The 25337-nt window shown below is 41.6% G+C and overlaps 1 protein-coding gene across 8 annotated transcripts in view; it reads right to left on the minus strand.

Annotated features, from left to right (window-relative positions):
- col11a1a (collagen, type XI, alpha 1a) overlaps positions 1-25337 on the minus strand; it is a 125203-nt gene that overhangs the window by 38900 nt on the left and 60966 nt on the right. For all 8 annotated transcript variants that reach the window (XM_084049242.1, XM_084049237.1, XM_084049239.1 and 5 more), the window contains 13 exons: positions 25006-25059; positions 24731-24838; positions 24468-24521; positions 21240-21293; positions 20169-20213; positions 19217-19270; positions 19047-19091; positions 18132-18185; positions 16285-16338; positions 10019-10072; positions 9434-9541; positions 4872-4961; positions 657-710 (listed from right to left, as the gene is read on the minus strand). In XM_084049242.1, the coding sequence (XP_083905368.1) occupies positions 657-710; positions 4872-4961; positions 9434-9541; positions 10019-10072; positions 16285-16338; positions 18132-18185; positions 19047-19091; positions 19217-19270; positions 20169-20213; positions 21240-21293; positions 24468-24521; positions 24731-24838; positions 25006-25059 (828 nt within the window). The remainder of the gene's footprint in view (positions 1-656; positions 711-4871; positions 4962-9433; positions 9542-10018; positions 10073-16284; positions 16339-18131; positions 18186-19046; positions 19092-19216; positions 19271-20168; positions 20214-21239; positions 21294-24467; positions 24522-24730; positions 24839-25005; positions 25060-25337) is intronic.

Raw genomic sequence — 25337 nt, forward strand, 5'->3', positions numbered from 1 at the left:
TCCTTACCCAGCAAAACCCTTTAAGGGTCAATTTATACTCTGAGTTAAAGTGGCACTTTAAGTGGCAGTGTATTTTTGTAGGTGACTTAGGAGGCCTCTATTCACCTGTAACCTCCCACTGAGAAACCAGAAAAGCAACTATGAAGCTGCTTAATGGTGTTAAGCTGGTGATGGTGGGGATTCTATAGACCTTTCCGGACAAAGGAAGACAGCTGCCCTCTAGTGTTTGGGTTCTATATTGGACGCCTCTCCAAAGAACATATAAAACATTTTTACCAAACTGCAAACTAAATAGGTAGAGCTAACAACACCCAGCAAAAAATCCATTTCAATGCAAAACTAAGGAATTTGACAAACAACCCTGGTGTGAAAGAGAAATGTTCATTGTGAAACAAGAAAAATCGAACTTACGGCTGGGGCAAATATTGTGATATTTTCGACTAAATACCTCAATATCAATTTGTGACCATTCTTGAAAGAATAAAATAGGAAAATATACTAACCAGGAATGATACTTATACCGTATCGTGATATTATGATATTCAAAATCCCAAGGTATCTACTGTATATCACGATATCATTATGATATTGATATATGGCCCAGCCCTATTTAGCACAATTCGGAGCGGTAACAGGTTTGTTGGCGGTATACTTACGACAGGGCCAGGTGGACCTTGGGGTCCCTCTCCTCCCTTCAGACCAGCTGGACCCTAGAGAAAGGACAAGAACACATTAGGGATTATGGAGGATTCATAAGATGGCAACAAGAAGTGTGGTTCACAGCACTACGAGTGAGTCGGCCTAAAAGTGTGGTTCCCAAGGCTTTCCATGCCAACTTAAGGACCCCCCCCTGGGACTGCGGCTGGGGCCCCCGTATTGTGAAATAGCTTAAAAAAAGAAGCACAAATATTGAAAGTCTACAGCACAAGCTAGCAATGCATTGCATCACGATACATTTTAGATTTTCGAATTGTTTTCCCAAACAATTTTGACAATAATGACGGAAACGCCCAAAGGGACTCCAGGCGGGAAAAAAACGTGTGACCCAAAAGCCGAACTATAAAAGCCATCCTCGGTTTTACTTTTGGATACGTACGAATTTGCTCTGTGCTGATTTATTTCCTCTGTGTAGCCCAGAGGGTCGATTAGAACAGTGGTTCTCAAACTTTTACATTTCAAGGTCCCCCCCTTAACTCTGACAGTGTACAAATGTACACTGTCAGAGTTACAGACTTGTAAGGGTCAATTTAGACCCTCCTAAAGGAACCCCAAGAGTCACTAGAATCCACTTTGAGAACCACTGGATTAGAACACTGCTGTTTAAAAGGCTCTGTCGCCCCTAAACTAAATAAAAAACGCACGCACTCGTAATACCTGTATGATGCGTTCGGATAAAGTCCCACCCCTAGAGACATCATCGTGCCCCTTGTGGCACAGCTCTCATCAATCAAACATAAGCCTCGGGCTGCGGTGCATGCAGCGCTATACCCGGCTGCACTCAAACACTTCATTTGGGTCAAGCGAGGCCATTACGATCGCCGACGGCCCGTCGACATGCTCCGTCATCGGCTTCACTCTCGAAGCCATACATCATCGGAAATATGCCGCGAGTGCATTAATCCATTAAGACCGGGAACGCATCTGTGTGTCATTTTTAGATTTTTTTGGTTATTCAAAAAATATTTTTGAAAAATCTTGAAAAAGTGTGCAAATCTTTGAATACATTTTTTTTTGAAGCGAACATTTGTAAAAAATATTTTGTTCCAGGGACGCCCAGAAGCAAAGATTTGAGTTACAAATGTTCATTTTCCAAAGTATATATATTCAAAGATTTCCGCACAAATTGTCAAGATTTGTCAAGATTTTAAAAAAAGCTCTATGAGCTTGTAGATCTGCTATTTTTTGAATAGCCAAAGAAATCTTAAAATGACACAAATTATGCTTTCCCGGTCTTGAAGGGTTAAAGACTCAGCACGATGTTTCGAGACTTAAAAAAATAAATAAAATAAAAATCATCTTTATCGACGCCCACCAGTTAAACCGCTGGCCCGTGTCTATAAAAGGTCATCGATAAAGTGTGTGTGGAAACGGTCCAAAAAGCAGACCCTCAGTTAACTGATTGCTCGTCGTGTACAAAATGATATCTTTGCCAGCATGAGATTGGCCTTGTGGACAGCTTATTGAGCGCCGAGGAGGGGCTGTGATCGAGACATTGTAAAGATTGAGGGAGAAAGAGAGGAAAGGGAAAGAGAGAGTTATTGAGGGAGTCAGACAGAAAGGGACAGACAGAAAAAGAAAGGGAGAGATAAAGTTTTAAAGGGAGGAAGGCAGAGTTAGGGAAGATGAGAACATTAGAAACAAACAAAAAGGGGAAGAAGAATGGAGTCCTATACGGAGCACATTAAAGTCTGGGGCGGAGAGTTAGAAAACAGTGGTGGAAATTAACTAAGTACATTTACTCAAGTACTGTACTTAAGTAAAATGTTGAGGTATTTGTACTTTACTTGAGTATTTCCAATTTCCAATACTTTTACTTCTACTCCACTACATTACATCTCGGAGGCAAATATTGCACTTTTACTCCACTACAATTATTTGAACACTTTAGTTACTAGTTACTTTGGAGATATAAATCATTACATTATAAAACATATATTAACCACTTTAGCCCTATTTTATACCTCGGCTATTTTCAAACATTTTAGTGCTTTTACTTTTGGCACTTTAAGTACATTTTGATACCAATACTTTTGATACCAAGTGCATTTTGAATTCCGGACTGTTACTTGTAACGCAGTACTTCTACATTGCAGTATTGATGCTTTTACTTAAATAAAACATTTGGGTACTTTTTCCACCACTGGAGAGAGAAGGCGAGTTAGAAGGAGAGAAGCAGAGTTAGGACAGAGAGAACTAAGTGAGCTGAAAGGTTAGTTGTTTTTTCCCCTGCTATGCAGAAGACTTATCAATAGAATTTATTGGCTCATATACCGCCCACAGGCCCCTCTCATCAAACGCACAATAAAGTAGGAGTACTGAAATAAATAATCTAAAATCTGTGTACGAGTGTGTGTGTGTGTGTGTGTGTGTGTGTGTGTGTGTGTGTGTGTGTGTGTGTGTGTGTGTGTGTGTGTGTGTGTGTGTGTGTGTGTGTGTGTGTGTACTACTGTATACTGTATAGGTCTGTCTGTGACCTCATACTGTGAAGGCACAAAGCCGGATATAATACTTAATTGAGCTCCAGTGTTGCAAACCGGAATTAGCCGATCCACCAGCTCACAACGCGTGGCAGCTAGCGCGGTGCGTGGTGAGCTTGTAGATCTGCTATGTTTTCGGTGCAGGACGCCACAAGCAACAGAGTATAGCCAGCCCTTTAGGGTGCTTATCCGTTTGTTTCATTTTCAGTGGTGGAAAAAAAACTGGAAATACTCCAGTAAAGTAAAAATACCTCAAAATTGTACTTAAGTATAGTACTTGAGTAAATGTACTTAGTTACTTTACACCACTGGTCATTTTGTATGTACTTTTGTACTGTGTTTGCATTTGCATGAACGTGCATGACTTGCATGCATGCCTGTGGCTGTGTGTGCCTGCCTGCGTGCGTGCGTGCGTGCGTGCATGTGCGTGTGTGTGTGTGTGCGCGTGCGAGCAGTATAACCCGGCGAGCCGCCAGGGCACACACGGAGGTCTCGGTAATGAGTCCCTGCCGAGTAGTGGCTGTGAGCAGGAGTAAATTACAGCCGCAGAAAAACAATCAGCCCGGGCCTGCCTGAGAGGAGTCTGACTGACCTTGGAGGTAGCTAGGCGGAGTGCGATGGCCTCTTTCATTGGTCCATTCATTCCCACCAGCCACACACTCTAATTGCTGACATTTTCTATTCAATAATTCATTGAGTAAATAATGCATGCAGAGACAAACAAATAACTTTTCACCCCCTTATCCTCCCGAACCGGAAAAAAAAAGGAAAAGGAAAAGAAGCCTGGGTCTTGAATTGAACCGAGCGGGGATTTTATAAATGAAATCCTGTCCCACAATCCCCCATTGCAGAAATGGGAGGGACCATGATGCATTGCGACGTCGGAGCAATACCCAGGCTTGCCTGTTCATTTGTAGCGCGTCACTTTGGATTTCCTACTGATTGCTGCGAGTGAATTCTATGCGAGTGACTCTAATGAAGTGAATAGGTCTGAATGGGACCCTGTTCGTTTGTTAGAGACGGCCGTGTTCTCAGTGGTGGAAAAAGAGTACTGACATTTTGTACTTAAGTAAAAGTATCAATACTGCAATGAAGAGATACTCCGTTACAAGGAAAAGTCCAGAATTCAAAATGTATTTGAGTAAAAAGTGCAAAAGTATTGGCATCAAAATGTACCAAAAGTAAAAGTACTCATTATGCAGAATGTCCCATTTCAAGTTCTCAAATGTATAACAATCTTTTGAAAATAGCAGATCTACAAGCTCACAATGCGTCGCATCGCGACGCATTGCGAGCTTGTAGATCTGCTATTTTCAAATGGCCGAAATGTTTATACATTGTAGGGCTGAAGTGGTTCATGTATGTTTTGTAATGATAATCAAAATCTTCAAAGTAACTAGTAACTAAAGTGTTCAAATAATTGCAGTGGAGTAAAAGTACAATATTTGCCTCTGAGACGTGGTGGAGTAGAAGTAAAAGTATTGGAAATAGGAAACACTCGAGTAAAGTACAAACGCCTCAAAATTGTACTTAGGTACAGTACTTAAGTAAATGTACTTAGTTACTTTCCACCACTGCATGTTCTGTCGCCTCCCCCAATAGCAGTGAACACATGCAACAGGGGGGGGAACCATTGATGGACAGGTGCAGGTTGCAGGTGGAGCACTATCTTACCGTGGCACCAGGTAGACCTCTCTCTCCGGGGAATCCTCGTAGACCCGGGGGACCGTCCTTACCGGCTGTTCCCTGGGGTCCTGGGTCTCCCTATAGACGAAAAAAGGGGACCAAAGTACATGCCGCGTTATTATAGAGATGATGTGCCGTACAAGTCACAGGTTTGATCCTGCTGCAACAAAGTAGAGGTCCCCCCCCCCCCAACGGTTTGCTGAGACTATTTATTACACATTAATATATAGTTGCTGCCTGTCGGGCAGAAACCTCTTATCTCCATGTTTAACTCTTTGTGTTTGTTCGTAAATGAATGCCCTACTTGATCATACTACAGCGTCACACTAAAGAATCAAAAGTAGCAACAGTAACATTGTGACTGTTCATTCAGTACCAGGACTTGTCATGACAATGTTTTTTATTTGCTCCATGTTCAACTATAAACTACACTGTCCCAACACCAAAGACTGCCATATGTCCATTATTTCAGGGTTTGACCATTACGTAATGCTTTTGCACATAGTAGGTTTATACAAAAAAAAAAAAAAAACATTTTTATTGGCCTTAAATATTGCTGCTGTTCCTCTATCTATGCAGAGCTAGTTTTGTTTGTGATGGTTGTTTACATCATTGGAAAGCCTTTTCATGGCCATGTTGAGATCATATAGTTTAAATATATATTGAGATTGTGTCCCTAGTCTAGAACTTGAACTGAATTGTCATCCTGAAACGTTTTTTAAGTGAAAAGATAAATGCAAGTTTCCTCCTTACAGAGACGATACAACTATACGAGAAGTGATTAATTATCGTTTAATTTACTATATCAGTGCATTGTGCACACTCACAAAACATATCAACCACTTTTTTTTTTTTTTTTTTAAGTTCTCAAAACAGATCTACAAGCTCACAACGGGCGGCATCGGGACACATAGTGAGCATGTAGATTGGCTATTTTAGCCATGAACGCAGGTGCCTTGGTCACAAACAGTTTGAAAACCAACCGGTATAAAGTATACAAACGTATAAGGGATATGCAACGAAGCACATTCCTAATGATGCTGTGTGTAATATGAATGGGTGCTCCAAGTTCCAAGAATAAGACAGCAAATGTATGCTAATGTCTTCTTTGCAAGCCCACCGGGGGAAAACTGCTCATTCGGTGGTAGACATTCATTTTAATGGACCATTAGCTGCGATTATTCTGAGGCGTGTATCTGCAGATGCATTAGCCATGTCTCCACACCCCGGCATTATGGAGGTTTTCAGCTATAATCAAAAAACATGGTGACGCATGCTCTCAAATAATAAGCCACACAATGTTCCTCCGAAACTTGCAGGTGTTCTAACCTCAAGCTATGGCCCCAGTATGATGAAAAGAGGACAACAAACGCTAGTTTTAACCCATTTAGACCGGGAAAGAATGTCATTTTTAGATTTTTTTGGCTATTAAAAAATAGCAGATCTACAAGCTCATCGTGCAGCAGAGAATGCCGCACTAGGAGCTTATAGATCTGCTAATTATTTATTTTTTTATCGTGAAATTTGTATATGTGTTTTACTCTTTTTTTTAACTCAAATCTTTGCTTCTGAGGATTCTACAAACAGTTTGTTAAAAGTTTGTTGAAAAAGAAAATGTATGTTGCTATAATCAGTGGTTCTCAAAATTATATGTATTTGACCGGCAAAATATTTAGCTCCTAATTAGGGTTGTCCGATATTGGCTTTTTTACCGATAACCGATATACCGATATTGTCCAACTCTTAATTACCGATACCGATATCAACCGATACCGATATATGCGGGGATTATTGTGATTAGGGTAAGCTCAAATTTCATATCACACACACCATATACAGTAAGAACTCCTGTAACTTATTTATAAAGCAAAAAAAAAAAAAAAAAAAAAAAAATTTTTTTTTTTTTTTCAAAAACCGATACCGATATTTTCCCGATATCAATTTTTATGCTAATATCGGCCGATAATATCGGGAGGCCGATAAAATCGGACATCCCTACTCCTAATAATGTTCTCTTTAAAATGTTCACGATTTTTCTAAAATAGATCTACAAGCTCATAGTGTGGCACTCGGTGCCGCGCTATGAGCTTGTAGATCAGCTATTTTTGGATAGCCGAAGAAATCTAAAAAATGACACACTGACGCGTTCCTGGTCTTAATGGGTTAAGAAGTAAAATCCAGAATCCTAACTAACTAGTAAGACCATCATCTCACAGAATAGTAGAATGTTGCCTACATCAAAGCTCTCATTTCCATTATAATGATGTTGGAAAAGTTGCAATGATCGTACTTTCCGTCCGCGGGTTTTATCCGCCCAACACACTGCCATATATCTTCCAATTTGATGTGTCTGACAATAGGACTGTTGGGAAAAAGTTGTGCTGCAGCTGCAGCTGTAGAGCAAACACAAACACGGCTAATAACAGCTGTGCCAGGGCACCGTAGTCACGCTTTGTTCATTCTGTTTCCAAAAGACGATGACAGCTTACTTCAGGAGAGAGAAAAGCTAGTTAAAGCTTCATTCTTTCGTTTTTTTCTCCCTGTTTTCATTTTGTATTGGCACGCTGACTATCTGCAGACAGGGAGGCAGAGAATAGAAGATTTGGGATTCTATGGAGCATTGCCCTGTCTGGCATACTGATGCAGGGGTCCTAGGCGAACAGGAGAGGATGTGTGGGGGCTCGGAAAGTGGCAGGGGGGGCATGGTGTTCAGCGCCCGTGGACTTGATTAAACTGTCTGCTTTGGGAAGATGGAGAGAACATGAAGGGTGGAGACAGAGAGAGCTGGGACACCCGAGTAGTCTAGGGAGTCGGGGAAAGGGTTTGAATAAAGCCCAATCCTTCTACAAAATGGCCGCTGTCTCCACTTTAATGGATGTTCAATTGCCGACCGGGGAGGGAATTCAACTAGCCACTCCTCGAAACTCAGCCAAATGTCAACCGGTTGTATAAACTATGCTGTAAGCCATGGATGGATGATAGTAGCGCTTAGTTGTGGTGTTCGTATAGGCTTTTGGTTTTTAGAGGGAATTTGTTGCTATACTTTGAGTTGTATTCAACCAGTTCAACCCATTAAGACCGGGAAAGCATCTGTGTCATTTTAGATTTTAGCTATATATGAGGGTGTGTGTCACAATATTTCAAAAATAGCAGATCTACAAGCTCATAGCAAGTCTCTTTGTGCCGTGCAATGAGCTTGTAGAACTGCTATTTTCAAAAATGTGTGCAAATCTTTGAATATAGTATGTATATATATATCTTTTTTCTTTTCCTTTTTCTTTGCTTCTGGGGGTCCCTGGAACAAAATATTTTGAGATGGAGGTCCGAGGCCAAATACATACAATTTTGGGGGTCCTTGACATGAAAAGGTTTGAGCACCACTGACATAGAAACATAGTTTTTTTCGGTAAACCGTTAGGATTACGATGACTATACCCAAGAGCATTTTAGAATAACTCTAGCACCCAATCCCTACAGCCTATGTGATCACTGTTGCTGTTATGGGAATGTACAGTATTGTATATTGTGTTTTATCGCATTTGTTTATTTTATGTATTAGTTGTGTTTTTATTGTTTGTATACTGCATGCCAGTGTGCCAAAGGCAAATTTCAATTCCATGTTAAATGTAATGGACAATAACGTTTTCTTTAGTTTAGTTTAGTTTCTATACTTTTGTGTTTTTCTGCACACTCTTCTCGTATATCTGTCTATATTCACCCCATACCCAGTCTTTATTTGCCCTGGGTGATGGGATTGTACCCAGAGGGTGTGAAGCCTGCGCTGATTGCTCAGCTGCAGTATATTCTCTAGGGCCAGGGCCAAGGACCCCTTAGCTGAGAGAGAGAGAGAGATGAAGCAGGGACCTCCACTATATATTGTGTAAAATTGTGTTCTGAGTCAACTACCTCCCCACACTGGTGGAGAATCCCAGTGGAATTGCATGTCTCCGCTGTCGGGCGGGAAACAGTTACTTTTCAGGGAATGGAATATTCCAATGGATCCAGTAGTTATCATTTAGTCACAAACTCTTGTTAATACTTTTCACGTTGCTACTTTTGTGTAACACTGTGTATAGGCTCTATGCACAGCAGCCATATTATCACTTCCTTCCCAGGTGTTACCAATGATACTAATGAAGGCTCTGTTCCATTTAGTGTAGCACAGTGGTTCTCAGATATTTCATAACATGACTCCCATAACTCTCAGAGTTACAAACCCGTAAGGGGCCATTTGGAAATCATGAGGGTCCCTGGACCCAAATTTTAGACCCACTGGTGTAGCAGTGTTTCCAGTGAGCCAACATGCACAATATCGCACCCTGACACTGTTTGACCAGAATGGAACAGAGCCTTCATTAGTATCATTGGTAACACCTGTGTACTTCATAACAGCCTAGTATGACGAAGTAGGGCATTCATTTATTAAAAAACATAACTGAGGGAGCTCCTCGTAAACAGTAATGCTGATCTGTTAACTGTAAAGTGTTGATAAATGCACATTTTTCTTTGTCTTTGAGCATAAGGAGGCCACGAGAGCTACATGTACTCACCTTTGCTCCCTCCTTGCCAGCGGCACCAGGAAGACCCTGCTCTCCAGGCGGGCCCGGGGGTCCAGGGTGGCCTCTCTCACCAACAGGACCAGTCTCTCCAGTGGGTCCCTATAGTTCATCACCAGCATGGCATGATAATCAGTTGCAGTTCCAATGCAACAAAGGCAAAGAGACATTTGGATTGTATTTCCCCTTCCCTCGGGATCAGGTGGCGTTCAAAGACTACTCAAAAACTCAATAACTTAAAACTAAACATAATTGTACAACGGCCTATAGTTTTGAAAAAAGGTGAGAGAGGATTTTTACACGTTTGGTAAAACTGACATTTGACGTGCGATACAGCAGCCCCGTATGCAACACATAATATACACAGTTGACATGACAAAAAATAACAAATTAAATACATGAAAAACATGAAGACAAGAGCAGTGTCCTTCATTGTTCTAATGGCCCTTGGCCAGGCTCTAATTGTCAAAATTGACTGACGAACAAAAAACCTCTGTAGTCTGACCATATTGAATTTTGGAACATAATAATAATTATTGTTATTATTTAATAATAATAGTAATAATACACTCCTCTTACCTGGGGACCCACAACTCCGCCTGGGCCTGGAGGGCCGGTCTTTCCTTGGAATCCCTGATGGAGGAACACAGAGGATCAGTAATGTAATTGTAAACAACAATAATGATTAAAACTATTGGAACTAGGAGGACACTAATATGGAGAGCAAGGTGGTGTACTGTATGTACAGTATGATCTTATTGTGACGGTTGAAGTCATTATTGTACATTGTTGTATGTTGTTTCCCTGCAATTTATGGTTATCATCCGTGCTGTGCTGGTGTTGTCTTGATTAATAACCTAAAATGTGTAGTATGTTTAGAACAGTGCATCATTTAGTTTGTTAAATCGTTGATAAATCACCAGCAACAGATTTACAGTGGTTGATCAAATTCTCTGTGCTAGCCTGTTCCACAAAGTTGCCCAAAAAACAGACTCAAAATATTGTTAAACTCTGAGTAGATACAGTATCTGAGTAGATACGGAGTAGATACTCTGAGTGTACTAGTTGTAAACATAGACCTTTCCATACAGTACTGTATGAATTAAGAGGCCAAAATAAACTGCTACCATTATGCTTCATGTGGTCCCATTCTTGAGGTACAATGTTTGTTTGTTTTTTTGTTTATTTATTTATGAAATTCCTACCAGACAACGCATTGAATTTTATTATGACAAAATGAAACGACATTGTTTTAAAACTGTAAAATAAAAACCCTCACACAACTCTCACAGTATGAACTGTATTATTTCAAACTATTCTGGTGTAAACAGTCTGATGCATGAGCGAGCGAGGAGTGTGCTTGGGCGTGTCTGTGGGTTTCACCAAAAACTGAGTTCACACACTCATATGCGCTAAGCCGCTCACTCAGGCATGCTCTGCGTTCGTGCGTGACAATATTGTATCCAGGAAATGTGTTCGGTTGAGAAAAAATTGCTGAGAGCTGTGTGGGAGTGAAAAATTTGATGCAGTTTTGCTGTTGTTAATCTTGGCCTCCAGTTCATTTAAATTTCAAAAAGTATTTTTTTGTTTTTGGATTCTTCCTTCGTCATGAAGGGATGCGACAAAAACAAACATTCTCTGTGAATTCAAGGCGTCGTGGAGAAAGTAATCGATAGAAAGTGAAGTATTCCTTTAATTTGATGCATCCTATTCAAAACTAGTTTATCGTCTCTGTTGGGTGGAAACCTCATATGTCCAAAATTGATAATGTTCAGGGTTCAAATTCAAATGTAGCAGATCTACAAGCTCAAAACAAGCTTACGGGCCTGCTACTTTTGATGCTTTCGTGTGACGCTGTAGTATGATCAAGTAGGGCATTCATTTATGAAAATAAATAAATAATACTAATATGGAGATAAGAGGTTTATGCCCGACAGCAACGTTATTCTCTGTTATCCAAAGGAACCCTGGTTTGTTTGTTTGTTTAAAGTTCTGTCCTCTATGGCCATACCAGTAAAGAAAAATGCTCCATCAGGTAGACATTTATCACCTGGCTCTTACTTACCACCTCACCACCAAGTGGTAAGATGAAGTATCACACCTACCCACCTACCCACGGATCTTTGCTGTAATAACAAGGTTAGCAAAGCAAAACAAGCCACCACAGGACACAGAAACACACAGAACATCACAGACACCATACTAGTTCACATAAATGAACTAGTATAAATGCACATTTTAGATGGGCGGGACAAAAACAAGTTACAAAGACAACAACGAAAGAAAGGTCCGCACAACAGCCATATTTATACTTGCACGCCAGTCAGTGTCACGTGCCGAAAATAGCAGATCTACAAGCTCACAGCTATTTCCGCACTCAACACTGGAGCGCGGCTAAGTATGAATGACGCTGCTCCACCATATTTCAGTGGTGTAAAGTAACTAAATACATGTACTCAAGTACTGTACTTAAATACAATTTTGAGTTACTTTTTACTTTGCTAGAGTATTTCCAACGAAATGTGGTGGAACAGCAAGCCGTTGTGCCGGCTTTTCTTTTGGTTTCCTCACAAACATGTTGACATCATTCAATACATGTGGGACAATGACAGTAACAAAAAGCAGAAGACTGTTTAGAGATTGTGTATGCTATTGTGATGGCTCTTTTCCCCGAGTGGTATTCATTCATTATACAGTATGAAGTACTACCAAAGAAATGATTGAAATCTATTGGCATTGGAATCTACAGCTTGATTGAAACCTGAAAATAACCTCACAAACTAAAATATAATGGTTAGAAAACCATGGCACAATTTCCAACATCCGTAACAGTCGTAATTAAGATAAATGATGATAATTCATATTTATTAAGAATTGTGTCCATTTATGATATACTATTATGATATAAGATATATTGTTTGTGCAGCTACCAGATAAATCAATGCATCCTCTTGTCTAAGCCTTATGCCAAAGAGCCAACCTGAATGTCACATGAGAATCCAGGACCTTTTCCTTTTGAATTAGCATCTCTCTAAAACAGATTGCTCTCTTTTTTGTCTGGAAATGAATTCTCGTTTTAATTTCGGTGCGGATAAAGTATGTTGGCAGTTCACCTTTAACGGTGAGTGGGTGATTTGCATAACAGTATCTCTAATGAAAGCTCATTCAGAAATGATATAGGGATAGTTAGACAAACTCTTTTGAACGATGAGCTTAGCCTAGTTTAGCTCGTATTTGATGTCTATAGGATCAAGTAGCTGCTCCGCTCAAAAGTTAGTGAGATCATATCAATCGGTCACAGCAGATGCATAGAGATATGCAAATTTAAGAAAACACAGTTCAATACTAATTGGCTCTATTCACAGCAGCCATATATTATCACTTCCTTCACAGGTGTTACCAATGATACTAAAGGCTCTGTTCCATTTAGTCTAGCACAGTGGTTTCCACGACCCCCATAACTCTGAGAGTGTACCCTTACGGGTCCATTTGGTTCCATTTGTACACTCTCAGAGTTACACACCTGTAAGGGGGCATTTGGAAGCCCATGAGGGTCCCTGGACCCCAACTGTAGACCCACTGGTGTAGCAGAGTGTTTCCAGTGGGCCAACATGCACAACATCAGCACCCTGACTCTGTTTGACCAGAATGGAACAGAGCCTTCATTAGTATCATTGGTAACACCTGTGAATGTCTTCATAATATGTCTGCTGTGAATAGAGCCTATGTAGGCTCCTTGTAAGGATGTATGTGCTAGCGTATAATATATAATATCGCTTAAAAGCAGGACGATGACAATTGTCATTGTCAAAAACAATGACAATTGTCATTGTTGGGCTCCAATGTGGATCTACCACATGTCTAGGATGTATAAAAAGAAAATAGATTCCGTACACCGGTACTTCGCAAAGTCCTGATGAAGATCTGGACTGATCGAAACGTCGACACTGCAATAAATATAAAAGCGGGGCTTACCCGCGTGCGGACTCTATTTTCTTTTTGTTGAATTGCCTGTTTGTCCTGCACCTGGGCATTCTTTTCATGTATATCTATAATGTATGACTCCACCAAGGTTTCAGCGCTATTCAAGCCCCTACAGAGCCACGTGCACACCATAAAAACGAGTGCAAACTAAGTATTAAAACCTGCAGCTATGAAGGTCTATTTCTCTACTTCTGAAAGGAGCTACTTGATCCAGTAGACAGTGAAAAACTAAGTGAACTAGGATGAACTCACTATTCAACATACCCTCAAACTAAACACAGAGACATAACAAAGGTTTGTCTGCCTTCAAGTGCCTTGAGGTAAGCAGGGAAAGTTCCCTCCAAAAAACACAATAAATCTTCCTGTCTTGTATGAGTTCAACAAATCAACAGCACAAGCACGTACTGTACTCCTTTGTCTCTGAGGAGACATTTAATTTGGAATGGATTAAAATCTCTTAGCAAGACTTTCTCTCCTTCAAAGGTTAACCTGATGTGGTACTACGCCCATCAAGCATTGTTCGAAGCACTAAAGCGTCAGTAACCGTCTTTTCATTTCATTCTGATCAAAAATGCGAGCGGAATATGCCTCAAGCTCCCAAAGTGGAGTCTGCCATCTTCTGATCTGAACCAAGCTCATTTCCAGTGTTCTAAATATCTTCTGTTTTTAAGTAGAGACACAAAGTGAATGAACACAGTAGGTGTTAACACAAGCAATTGATTAACACACAACACACAAACACAATCAAGGGCAGAACAGAGACAACAACACACTGACTTTGCACATACAGCGAGTGATTACAGAAGGCGTGCTCGTTCTGATTTTCTTTAGATCCTCCCTAAAGACGTTCCATCGCTGTGGTGGCACGGTGGTACTCGAAATGTATTTATCCTACACCAAACCTGTGCCATCTAATCGCCACTCTTAACCAAATTAACATCCCTATTTTTGAGTGTGTCATTATCACTGAAAATAATAATAAAAAAATAGCCTAGTCCTAGTCATACGCCAGTGTCGTGTGGGCACACAAAAAAAATATATAAATCATGCACTATTTTGGCCATGATAAGTGAAAATATACATAATATATAATTAAAATAGCTTCATCCTAAATGCCCAATTTACAATTTAGGCATTTAGCAGACGCATTTAGCAGACAATCTTAATCCTCTGAGCTCTGGGTGAGCGGGAGGGGTTGTAGGGTTGGATCAGGCTTTGAAGATATGGGGGTGCAATACCTTTGGTCCGAATTTACTCCATCGTACGCCAGTGCCGTGCGCCGGAAAGAACCGATCTACAAGCGCGTTGCAATCGGCTATTTTCGCTGCACGACACCATCATACGACAAAAAAAATGAGGCTTAAGGGTTTAAGACTAGATGACTCAGGACTTGAGGCCTATTGATTGCGATTTATATACATGTAGTGTATTCATGATTCCAGGGGCGAAAGCTGGTTATACATGTAGCAGCGGTCCTCACTCAGAGACACCAGGTTCAAATCTTTATTAGTACTTCCCCAAGTGGAACGTGGAGCGGCGGGGCCTTGACGGCCAGTAGCACACTTTATCGCCATAATCAATTCTCATATTGGATGCGCCTGAGCGTGCTCATCAGCTAATAAATCTAGCGCCGTTAGCATCTTAACGAAGGCTCTTTCCTGTAGCCGCTTGGACAGCGGACATGTGTGCACGACCGTGTGTGTGCTTAACGTACGTGTGCATGGGCAGTCTATTATGTTATATATGGCAAAGAGGCGGGCATAAAGGGGAACTTTTACGACGGCAGGGATGTACCGTCACACTCTTAGTGGTCTTTATTGCCCTTTGAGGCCAGTCAAGCCGCGGTGCATTGACGCATACAAAGCACCGAGTGAGCGAGGTGGAGGTTCTCGACACACGGCCTGAGGTCAAAGTTTGTTTTGTGTATTGATTGGATTCGAGAATTACTCTTAGGCACCTGGGGAAACTGAATCGAATCGAACTACAGTATCATTTTTTTTCATCATCATTGCAACTGATTCAGTGCTGTCCTTTTTTTGAGGATTACTTTTATAGGTACCGGCTTTGAACGTCAGGCTGAGAGATTTTTGCCTCATGCATGTGTTCTAGATGTCTGTCTGCCTCTCTGGCACCACAGAGAATCAATTCCAATGATTCTATCTGCGTACGAGAGAGCAAGCGAGATAAGAGCGCGGTGGACTCGATTGAGGTGCATCTCTCCGATCGTCAAACGGATATTGCCTCGCCCCGGGAGCCTAGTTTGCTGAATGCGTCGAAGCAGGCTAATTGGAAACCAGTACCTGGCAGTGAGCAGTCAGACCGACAGCCATTAACATGACAAAGTGATTCTTGTTGGATTGAAATCCGATAACACTTTCTCTATTTTTTTTCTCAAACTTTTAGAAAATAGCAATAATAGCAGCTCTATACCAGCTCACAACGCATTGGATCATTGTAGATTGTTTTAGATAATTTAGATTGGCTATTTCCAGCTATGTACGTGGTTAAGAAAAACCTTGTGTGGTTTTAATGTGGATTCGGAAGTTCGATTTTTTTTTATGTTGATTTGCAAGTTAAATTTTTTTTTTACATCCCTGGAGCCTTGGAGAACTCTTCCTTTGCTAAACCACTGAGGTGTCATCCTCCTGGGCTTATCGGCTGCTGTGAAAGCGTGCCGACTTGTCGAGTCACATCCGTCCAGGAGTGAAAAATGAGCCCATGGAGGGTGGTTTCACGCCCCAAACTCAAGAGGAGGTCTTATGTTTCCACTCCCGGAAGGAAGTGGACTGGCCGAGCCGACCGGCCGGAAGCACCCAGGCGATTGACAGCTCTAAGAATTGGGCAAGACGGGCGGCACTCACCGTTTCTCCACGCTGGCCAGGGTGTCCGGGCAGCCCGTCCTTTCCAGGTGGTCCCTGGGAAGATGGAGACAGAGATATACAGCCGATCAATACTTCATTCAGTCTGCTCATTCATACCCAAAATCATTTTGAATCTTAAGATGAAGTCCCCAGTTCAAGGCATGTATAAAATGTAATCTTGCCAAGGGGCAGGTAAAATAAGTCTTATTTTGGGCCTTGGTCGTGGAACGATTAGCCGACCAGAATTGAATTGGCTATATCGATTCCTCTAAGACGTTTTAAAAGGATTAGCATGGACGTAATTACCAGCAACTGCTCCTGCTTTGATGTGTAACCTATTTCTAAATTAGTTTCTAAAGTAGTTTTTGTTTTATATTGGATTCTTTTTTGATTTGTTCCTTTAAATATTTCTATTTGATTAATCCCCCTTGAGCCCTCTAGGTTGTCTAGGCAGTGATGTACGAATGATGTTATATGGTTGTCATTTGTATTGCCCTTGCATTTGTCTTTCTGGTAAAGCTTTGTAACATCTCTGTCTATCTTCTTGTCCAGTTCACACTAGTAAAGTGTAAAAAAATAAAAAATGAAAAATGCAATTATACACATTTAGGATTTACTGCTAGCTTAATTTAATATAAAATTGACAGCAAAACATGATTGATACATATTATTTCACACACAGAAAAGGTTGTTTTTGTTCAGATAAACGACATTGCTGGCCAGGAATTGGGAACGAGCTATGAATCGATACATGGGTAAATACTCATCTCTCTGCTATACTGGAGGATGAGAAAATGTGTGCAGCTTCAATAAACCGTTCGACTAATGATCCCTGCACAGGAAACGAGATATATTTTAGCCCACTATTACAGCATCGCACAAACCCTGTGAACCCACACAATCATTAAGTTATACACTAGACTAGACAGCAGCAAGAAATATACCTATACCTTCACAAACTGAAACTTTTTGCTTTACTGTTTTCTAGTTTATGATCTTTTAGTCAAATTATATACATTCCGTTTGCCCTGCTGCTGCTAGTTACCCTAACTAGCAGTTTCAAATGGTTACTAAATGCCATCATACGCACTTTAATAGACTGTTTGGTACCCACACTTTATATGATAAACTGTGAACTTTATAATACTATATAGTGTAGTTACGTAGCACTTTATTTAAAATAGGTTAAATGCATTGACTGCACATTTATGGGTTAAAAATATGTCAAGTTGCATTGACTGCACATTTATTAGAGTCTAGTTTCTCATGTATATCTGTCTGTCTGTCTGTGTTTTTTGTTGAAGAGGACCACGATGGAAATAAGCCCTCGGGCTTTATTGTGTTTTTTTTATCCTCGGTGATACAAGGACTGTATATCGGAAAGTGCTTTGGTGCTCTTTTTTATGTCACCAAATGAAATCAATCAATCAATCGAAATCAATCAATCAATCAATCAATCAATCAATCAATCAATGTCTTGGACAAGGCTTCCATCGTAGGTACTGTGAAGCAGGTGAGTAATACTCAGTGGTGTAAAGTAACTAAGTACATTTACTTAAGTACTGTACTTAAGTCAAATATTGAGGTATTTTTACTTTACTGGAGTATTTCAAATTTTCATTACTTTTACTTTTACTTCTACTCCACTACACCTCAAATGCAAATATTGTACTTTTAATCCACAACAATGATTTGAAACCTGTATTTACTAGTTACTAGATTTAGATTATTATTAAAAAACATATATTAACCACTTCAGCCCTACAGTATATACATTTCTGCCATTTGAAAATAGCCGATCTACAATTGATATATATAAGTGTTTTTCCATCACTGGTAATACTTACAGGGGGGCCTTTTGGTCCAGGGAAACCAACTGGGCCCTGGGGTCCTTGAGGTCCCTGGGGACGAGGAGACAGACACACAGACAATCAGAGACAAAATGGACGCAACAGAGGAGCTAAAAGCTGTCACGGTAAAAGCTCATAACACCACACAATGTGCACAGAAAAGAAGTGGAGGCTTTCCTCTCAGAGACCTATCGCAGCGCCGAGCTGAAACAGAAAGAACAGAGCACACAGTGGCAGCACGCCAAGCCAGAGGAGACGGCCATGTGGGAACGCAGACTGACGAACGCAGACAGGTGTCCTTGCGGACTTTTAAAATTCAAACCCAGCACAGCCTGAGACAGCAGACGGAATGCTAGTAGGCAGTCAAAGTAAAAGAAAAACGTTTTTAAGAAAAAGGTCATAAATGTGAAATCTTAGTTGTATGCCCTTCAAACACCAGTAGACAGGTGTGTGGCAAGGGGGGGGCAAAATGTCCAAAAGAGAGAGAGAAAGAGAGAGAGAGAGAGATGAAAGGAGAGAAACGAGTGAATGGGATAGAGAAGCAGAGAGTTTGAAACATTCAACATCGTAATCATATAATCGTAACCAGTTTGATGTCTTATACATATACATACATTACACACGTTTACATCACTCCAATCCCATAGTTCAAAGCATTCAAACGCCAACACCTGCTTGAAGCCTTTACAGAAACAGGCTCTGATGATTAATCGTTGAGCCCACCTGTGTCCATGGCACAAGAGAAAAGCCCTGCAGGTGTGGTGCCAATACCTAGGACGACCCACCGCAAATGCCAACCCACCCCCGGCAAGTTATGTTAATTGTTCGGTCCCAATAGGCCCCACAAAATGTGTTTGTTCTGACTGGACCCCGCATTTTAACTGACTTGCCATGTGGCGACGTGAAACTTACTCTTTCGCCAGGCCCGCCTGGTGGTCCATCGTTGCCCGCTGTGCCCTGCAGAAGACAACAAAGAAAGTTTGGTCAGCATGGGGGGGCTTTGAAGCTACTCCGTGTGTTGTTTAAAAAAATGGCTGTGAGGTATAAAGCTGTGTGTGTGGGTGATGGAGAACACATCGTACCTTAGGGCCTGGCTTGCCTGTCGGACCTCTTGCCCCACGCCCGCCACGTGGACCCTAGGTGATCGGCAAAAAGAGAATGGATAAAGACATTAGAAATGTAGCCTATTAGTCCTTATGGATGAGTTATTAAATATCGTTTCATGATGTTTCATTAATTGGTTCATTCATTCATTCATTCATTCATTCATTCATCCATCATTCCAACCCAGGGGTCATCAATATGTCCGTACACGGACAAATGTGTCCGTTTTTTATTTTATTTTTTACACACCTTTATTATGTTCTTATTTTCATCATAAGACCCAATTACTGAATGTCAGTCTCCAGGTTTTCTTCAGAATTTGTATGACACTGATTTACTAAGTCACTATGGCACATTAGAAGTCCACTAGGACAGTGGTTCTAAAACAACAACAAAAAAGTGCTAGTGGTTCTCAAATGTGAATTTGCAAGGACCCCCTTAACTCTGAGAGTGTACAAATTCAACCATATGGACCCGTAAGGGTCCATTTGGTTCCATTTGCACACTCTCAGAGTTACAGACCTGTTATGGTAATATTATTGTCCACTCATTTTGTATGTCTGTGGCAAAAATGAAATTTTGACCAAAATGTCCACCACAAGCCAGCATGGCGATGACCACTGTTCCAACCAACCACCCATTCATTCATTTCATCATTCATTCATTCAGGTCTGTAACTCTGAGAGTGCACAGATGGAACCAAATGGACCCGTAAGGTTACAGGGTTCATGTGGTTAGGGGTGAAATAATAAAAAATGTTTGAGAACCAAGCACTGCTGTAGGAGTATCCACTCATTAAACACAGTACATTAATGAGAAGGTGAGGAAGTGTCAGAGTGCGGGGAACACTTTAACAATGAAGAGGAGGAAGTGGCAGAGTGTAGAGAAAGGTACAATAATGAGGAAAGTGGCAGAATATGGAGAACATACCGTTGGACCTCGCTGCCCCCTTGGACCAGGTTTGCCCGCCACGCCCTGTTAGACATCCAAACACAAGGCAGTTTAGACGCTCGCACAAATGAAGTCACATTTTTCTGCAATTGTAACTGATCATGAATCCACTTTTAATGAAGTTCTAATATAGTAAACCTATATGTTTCGGTCGATTATTCCACGGCATGGGTGAATCCCTGAGGGCATCCATTATTTTTAGACCCCTCCACCCCAAAAAAAAGAAACACGGCTTATGGAATCATTCATCATCAGCGTAGTTGTTAATAGGCTGATGAAACTTCAGCAAAAATATAACAGGAAGAAAGTAGAACAGTTCCGTTTTTATGCTGATATTTACTCAGTTCGCAAAACTCTTTTTGCTGCACCACCACTGTGGGGAATTTGGTAAAATAGTTCCAAATAGGCGTCTTAGCCACACAACTGGGCAAACATTTACTCTGGAAATTAATTAGCCGTTTCATATTTGTCTCAGCCATTTCTTATTTTGAGTACTTTTTTTCTATGCAACGAGTGGTCCCTTAAAATTATGCAAATGATGCAGTACTTAAACCAGTCACGGTCTCTTGACAATGTTTTTGCAAGTATACCAGCACTTTTACCAGCAACCTTACTGGAACTAAACCTAGTCTCTGTGTGTCTCACTCTTTGTGTGTGTGCGTGTGAGTAGTACATGTGTGAGTGTGAGTGTGTGTGTGTGTGTGTGTGTGTGTGTGTGTGTGTGTGTGTGTGTGTGTGTGTGTGTGTGTGTGTGTGTGTGTGCGCACATGTTCACGCACGTATTTGCCTTTTCAAGGCTAGAAACAACAGGGACTGAGAGAGCTGTCAAGACCACAATTATTTCAGCATGTTTTGTTCTCTGTCCAACATTGATTTTCCTTGCTTTTTTTTCCTGCATTTTTTTTTCCTGAACAAAGTTATCAGACAGATGCCTCTACAATGGGAATCAATATCCTTTTGGCTGGGGTATGATAGTACTGTTTTCATATGCAAACAGTGGCAGGTGTGTGTGTGCGCGTGCGTATGCGTGTGTGTGTGTGTCTCGCTTACCCTGGCTCCTTTCTCGCCGTTGGCTCCGGGGAACCCAGGGAAACCACTGGAGCCCTGTTAATGAGAAGCGCACGAATCAGAGAGGGAGAACGCAGGTATAGGGAAAGTAGGAGGTTTGCTCATGCATGCATGATAATGGCAGAGGACTATTCAGGAGATACATTTTGATGCTGTCAGGTAGAAACATAGCATAACCAAAAAACATTACTTTTCAGGAAATGGAAGGAAAAAAATAAACCTGTGTATTAAATGTAGTTGTTATTTAGCCACAAGCTCTTGTCAGGTAATACTTTTCATTGGTTAAGTATTGATAAAACTCACAGACAGACTTAACAACGTTCAACAAACAAATTGCAGATCTACAAGCTTACAAGCTCGAGCAAGCTGTGAGCCTGTACATTGACTATTGTAGCCACTTTCGGTGAAAAAGATTCAATATGGAGATAGACATTTTGTTTGCGGTGTTGTTGCACGTTGAAGTTCATTAGTATGGGTGGGGGTAGGCTGCACTAGCCTTCCTGCTTTTGTGTATAGAGGGGCGGGTTTAAAATCAGCGCGGAGAGAATGCGCCTGATCCCATTGGTTCACCGATCTGTCTGTCGACCCCTGCCCCGTAAACACAACATTACGAGCGACGCCCACTGCACTCTGGTTGGTTGGGGAAATGAAACACTTCCTATATCGGGTACACCGACGCGCTGGTCCAGGCTTTTATTGTTTAGCAAAACTAAACAATAAAAGCCTGGAGATTGAGGCTAGGGTGGGGGAGAACACAACAACTCCACGGTGTTAATCACTTTGGCTGCAAAGAAACACAAAGGGCTTCTTAGGCTTAACGACCTGGGGCTTCGCGCATTAAAACCCACACGTATAACCCACACTAAAGTCGGTCTGCAGACAGATGAGGGAGATGTATTGACAAATTAGGAAGATGACTGTACAAGAAAAAAAGAAAATAACTTATGCATGTATGCTAGTAATCTGTATACAGCCAGATTTTTGTGGGGAAAGGTATTGAACAAAGTTTTAGAATTCTACTGTGTGCGCGCACATGCAGCATTTTACACGACGACTCCGAGCGACATTTGTTAATATCGCGGGGAAAGTCCGCTTCAGCTTAACCCATCTGATGTCTGCTCCAATAGTCACAGTGACCATCTGAGCTCAGGGGGTGGTCGCTGTTTGGGTTTAAGGGTCTTGCTCAGGGACACTTATCGACACGCACACATAACATGGGCAGGCCCGGCCGGGAGTTGAACCGGTGACCTTGATTACCAGACAGCCTCGCTATAGCCACTAAGCTATACAGCTGCCCCGTTGAGCGCCCTGGACTTTACTGAGGCAGCCATGCGGGAAGATGTCAAGGTGAACCCACGAACACAGAGAGAGCGAGAGAGAGAGCGATTTACCACATCACACCTGATGTATCACCGTTTTACAAAATCATTAGCCGCGACGCCATAGCTGACCTTGGGTTTCTGAAATGACTCCATTTTATTCTCTGAAAGGTAACATGCTTTGCTAAAACTATATCTTGTCTCGTATCGGTGTATTAAATGAGTTTTGGCCCTTGAAAGACATTCATATGCTATTCTCCAAACTCATCATTCAGTACAGATATATATTCAGTACAGGGAACGACGATATTTTTGTTAGTGCTAAAAACCTGTCTGCAGGGGTGTGTGTGTGTGTGTGTGTGTGTGTGTGTGTGTGTGTGTGTGTGTGTGTGTGTGTGTGTGTGTGTGTGTGTGTGTGTGTGTGTGTGTGTGTGTGTGTGTGTGTGTGTGCGTGCGTGCGTGCGTGCGTGCGTGCGTGCGTGCGTGCGTGCGTGCGTGCGTGCGTGCGTGCGTGCGTGCGTGCGTGCGTGCGTGCTTGGCATGAGTGTCACGACACCTTCATAGAAACTGACCAGCCTGAACATTCCTCCGTAGAGCATTTTGATGAAGAGCAATTTTCTTGCCATCTATATTGCTTGGGAGAACGCTGGATTACTTTTTTCAGCGAAGCTTGCTTCAAAATAGATGCTACTTGGCAGCCCTCTACGTGTTTAACTCACTCACAGTTAGCCAGAGGGCTGACAGGAATGGAGGACACATAATCATTGTGGAATATGGCTAATCTCTTTGCGTGCGCACCACGGGAGCTCAACCTGACGGCGGGGTGTGTAAAGAACTAAGAAGCGAGTATGGCGGGGATTGATGTGTGAGTATATTTCACGTTGCTAGCCCTCATTGGAAATGGAGAGTGGATAACGTGGACCGCTGCAGGGGCCCGATATCCTGCCCGCATGATGGAGATGTTTTAGCAGGGGGAGAAAGGTTTTTGGGTCCTACAGATGCTCGTTGCTAATTTGGTACTAGTTGCTGATTGGTCAGAACTGGAATACCAAATACGTTCTGGACAAACTGTGCTGCTAGCCGTATTTGACAGTCAATTCATTCTAACAAAAGAGTTGAACAAACAACAGGTGTTGGGTGTATATATTTGAAGACCCATTTTAGCAAGGTTCTATTTCCAAGAAACAATGGCATCCATGACCGATTAACGTTTCCTCTAGCTCTGTCCCTCTGGTCCCTGGTGTAGTTTGCTGTAATTGATCCATCACCAAAGTAATAATAATAACAACTGTTTGTTTGTTTTTGTATGTCTTTTTTTCCTTACCATTATGTAGATGAGTATCTAGGTATTGTTATCTATAGGCAGTATCGATTACTGTTATCGATAAAATCCTAACAATAACCATTAACTTTGAGCCTAATTTGCTTCATCAGATTTGAAGGGACATAAAACGCACCAATAACAAATCCAACACCTTTTATAACTCTGAAAATGTTAATACAACAGTTAATTTGATACTATCTCATAGATTTTTACTCGCATCTGTCAAAACCATCCTCTCTCCAAAGGGACCTACATGTATTTGGGTCCAGTAATGAATATATGTGTCTGAGGATGACCGAGGTCACTTTTAACCTCTTAAACCCTGTATATCGGGGGTTCCCCAGGGCTCTATCCTTTTACCGCCTTCTTTTCCCCCCTCTACACCAAATCTCTTAGGCGAAAATACGCGTTGCGTTGTGAGCTTGCAGATCGGCTATTTTCGCCGAATGTTCTCCTATTATGACAGGCCCTGGATAGGGACGCTATAGGATTCATGCGGTTAGTATCAGAACAGAGCAGCGCGGTGCCGCCTGACATAACGGTTACAGTGGCTGAAGGCAAACATACCTTTGGTCCTTGTCTTCCTGGGTAGCCAGGTAATCCTGGTACACCCAGCTTACCCTGAAAGATGTTGTCAACACACTTAGCATTCAGGTCACAGATTTAACAAAATCTAGACTAAAACAGTCTGCTACTAGTAGTAGAGTACTCCAATGTGTGGATGTAGGCCTACCTACACACAAAGTAACTCACAGTAAGCAACATGTCTTGATTCATCTGGTCATAGTCAGGTATAAAACATTTATGAAAACCATTAAATGATAACATACCTTCTCTCCAGCCATACCCATGGGACCGGACTCTCCGTTGGGGCCCGATCGGCCCTTAGGTCCCTCAGGTCCATCCTCACCACGTGACCCCAGCATACCAAGCTCACCCTAAACACAAACACCCACACAGGAGAGGAGAGGAGAGGAGAGGAGAGGAGAGATAATTGTCATTTAGTTGTTTCCATGTGATTATGAACACACATCAAACACAGGAGGAAGTGTTCGTTATGGTGTGTGTGTATGACAGGTGTGTCTGTTTCAATTTGTGTTCTTACCCTGTCTCCCTTGAGACCCATGTCTCCCTTAAAACCTGGGAAACCGTCCTCTCCCTGAAATATGGAAACAACAAAAAAAGTCATTCAATACGAGCATCTTTTGTGTCGTTTCAATGTATTGTTATTAATGTTGTTTCCTATATAGGGAGTCATTGTAAATGAAGAGACTGGGCTGTGGTTAGATGTTTACATTAGCAAAGCAACTGTGTAAACAATTTCCTTCACGCCAGCATGTGTGCTGCTGCCACCTGCTGGCCAAATGGTGGAACAGCAGGACTATATCACCCATTCCACCAAATTTGCTGCTAGGTTTGAGCTATTGCCAGGTGAGC

Source organism: Gymnoscopelus microlampas (genome assembly GCF_963454915.1).
Source record: "Gymnoscopelus microlampas genome assembly, chromosome: 22".
Taxonomy (NCBI): Eukaryota; Metazoa; Chordata; class Actinopteri; order Myctophiformes; family Myctophidae; genus Gymnoscopelus; species Gymnoscopelus microlampas.